At 36.6% G+C, this 1,179-nt stretch overlaps 1 protein-coding gene across 2 annotated transcripts in view; it reads right to left on the reverse strand.

Moving 5' to 3' along the window:
• The window catches only part of LOC132130180 (ral guanine nucleotide dissociation stimulator-like), a 25,648-nt gene extending 24,469 nt beyond the window's left edge, over positions 1-1,179 (reverse strand). For both annotated transcript variants that reach the window (XM_059541863.1, XM_059541862.1), the window contains exon 1: positions 797-1,179. In XM_059541863.1, coding sequence (XP_059397846.1) covers positions 797-829 — 33 coding nt within the window. In that variant the 5' untranslated portion in view covers positions 830-1,179. The remainder of the gene's footprint in view (positions 1-796) is intronic.

Here is a 1,179-nt window from a genome sequence, read left to right on the forward strand (position 1 = left end):
CCACTCTAATGAAAGCAACGTTTATATGAATATGAAAATAGGTACATACTGGTAAAAATGTATAGCGTGAATACATTGTAAGTCACTTTGGATAAAAGCATCTGCTAAATGCATAAATGTAAATGTGCTGCATGCTAATGAAATAAACACAAAACAAAAAGGACAGCGGTGAGAAAACAGCAGTTAAGAAAGCATCTGATCACAGCAATGTCCAGTGTGGAGCTAGCTAATGAAAGAATCGTTCTATTAGTGAATGCTAAAATAAATTAATTAATACAAATAAAAAAAATCATTACATTAAAGTGACTGACATAAAGCGTGACTGTTTTGATCACTAGAACACTGTAAGGTGTTTTAAGAGTGCTGATGTTGTGAATGAAATAATTTATTGATGATAAAATGTCTCAGCACTTTATTTTGTTCCACAGAAGCAAACGTTCATCATTCAGTCAGTTACTTGTTCATACTTTGACTAAAAGTAATTACCTTGTTTTATTTCTTAGAATTGTTAGAATATCTGTAACTCAGTGTTTTAACAAATTATAAAAGCAGAATAATAGCATAAAGAGTACTGATGAACTGGTGATATAATGGATGATTAGTTGATTAATTGTTGTAATAATTGTCTGTTGTTGTCCTAGTCTACACCGGATGTGTTCCGTTCACACCTGATCTCTTCAGTAATTTAACAGCAGCTTCTGATTGGTTCTATTTGTGTCGTTTGTTCTCAGTCTGAACATGGTGATCACACACACACACACACACTGCCATGTTTCTGGAGCTGTACATGACCCACCTGTGTCTCCAGCATCATCATCTTCATCATCATCACCGGGTTCAGGGCAGATCGATCAGCCCTCTCTCACGAGGGGCACATACTCACTGATCCGAATCCTCCATCTCCGAACCGAATCATCTCGAACCTTTCTTTGATTACAGTGAGAAACACGTTCAGATCAATATGTGAAATAATCCGGCTTCAGTGATGGACAATCCCGTTTATATAAACCACCATAACCGCACAGCAGTGGCCGAGAGGAAGAAATCAGGAGGCAGGGAATAAATCCATCATCACAAATAAAATCAGGACATTAAATCAGATTCAAAATGGAGGCGATGCTGAAGATCAATCAGCGCATAAATGATTTCATATCGTAATCGTTCACATTCATATTTCAC

The sequence above is a fragment of the Carassius carassius genome, chromosome 47 (genome assembly GCF_963082965.1).
Source record: "Carassius carassius chromosome 47, fCarCar2.1, whole genome shotgun sequence".
Taxonomy (NCBI): Eukaryota; Metazoa; Chordata; class Actinopteri; order Cypriniformes; family Cyprinidae; genus Carassius; species Carassius carassius.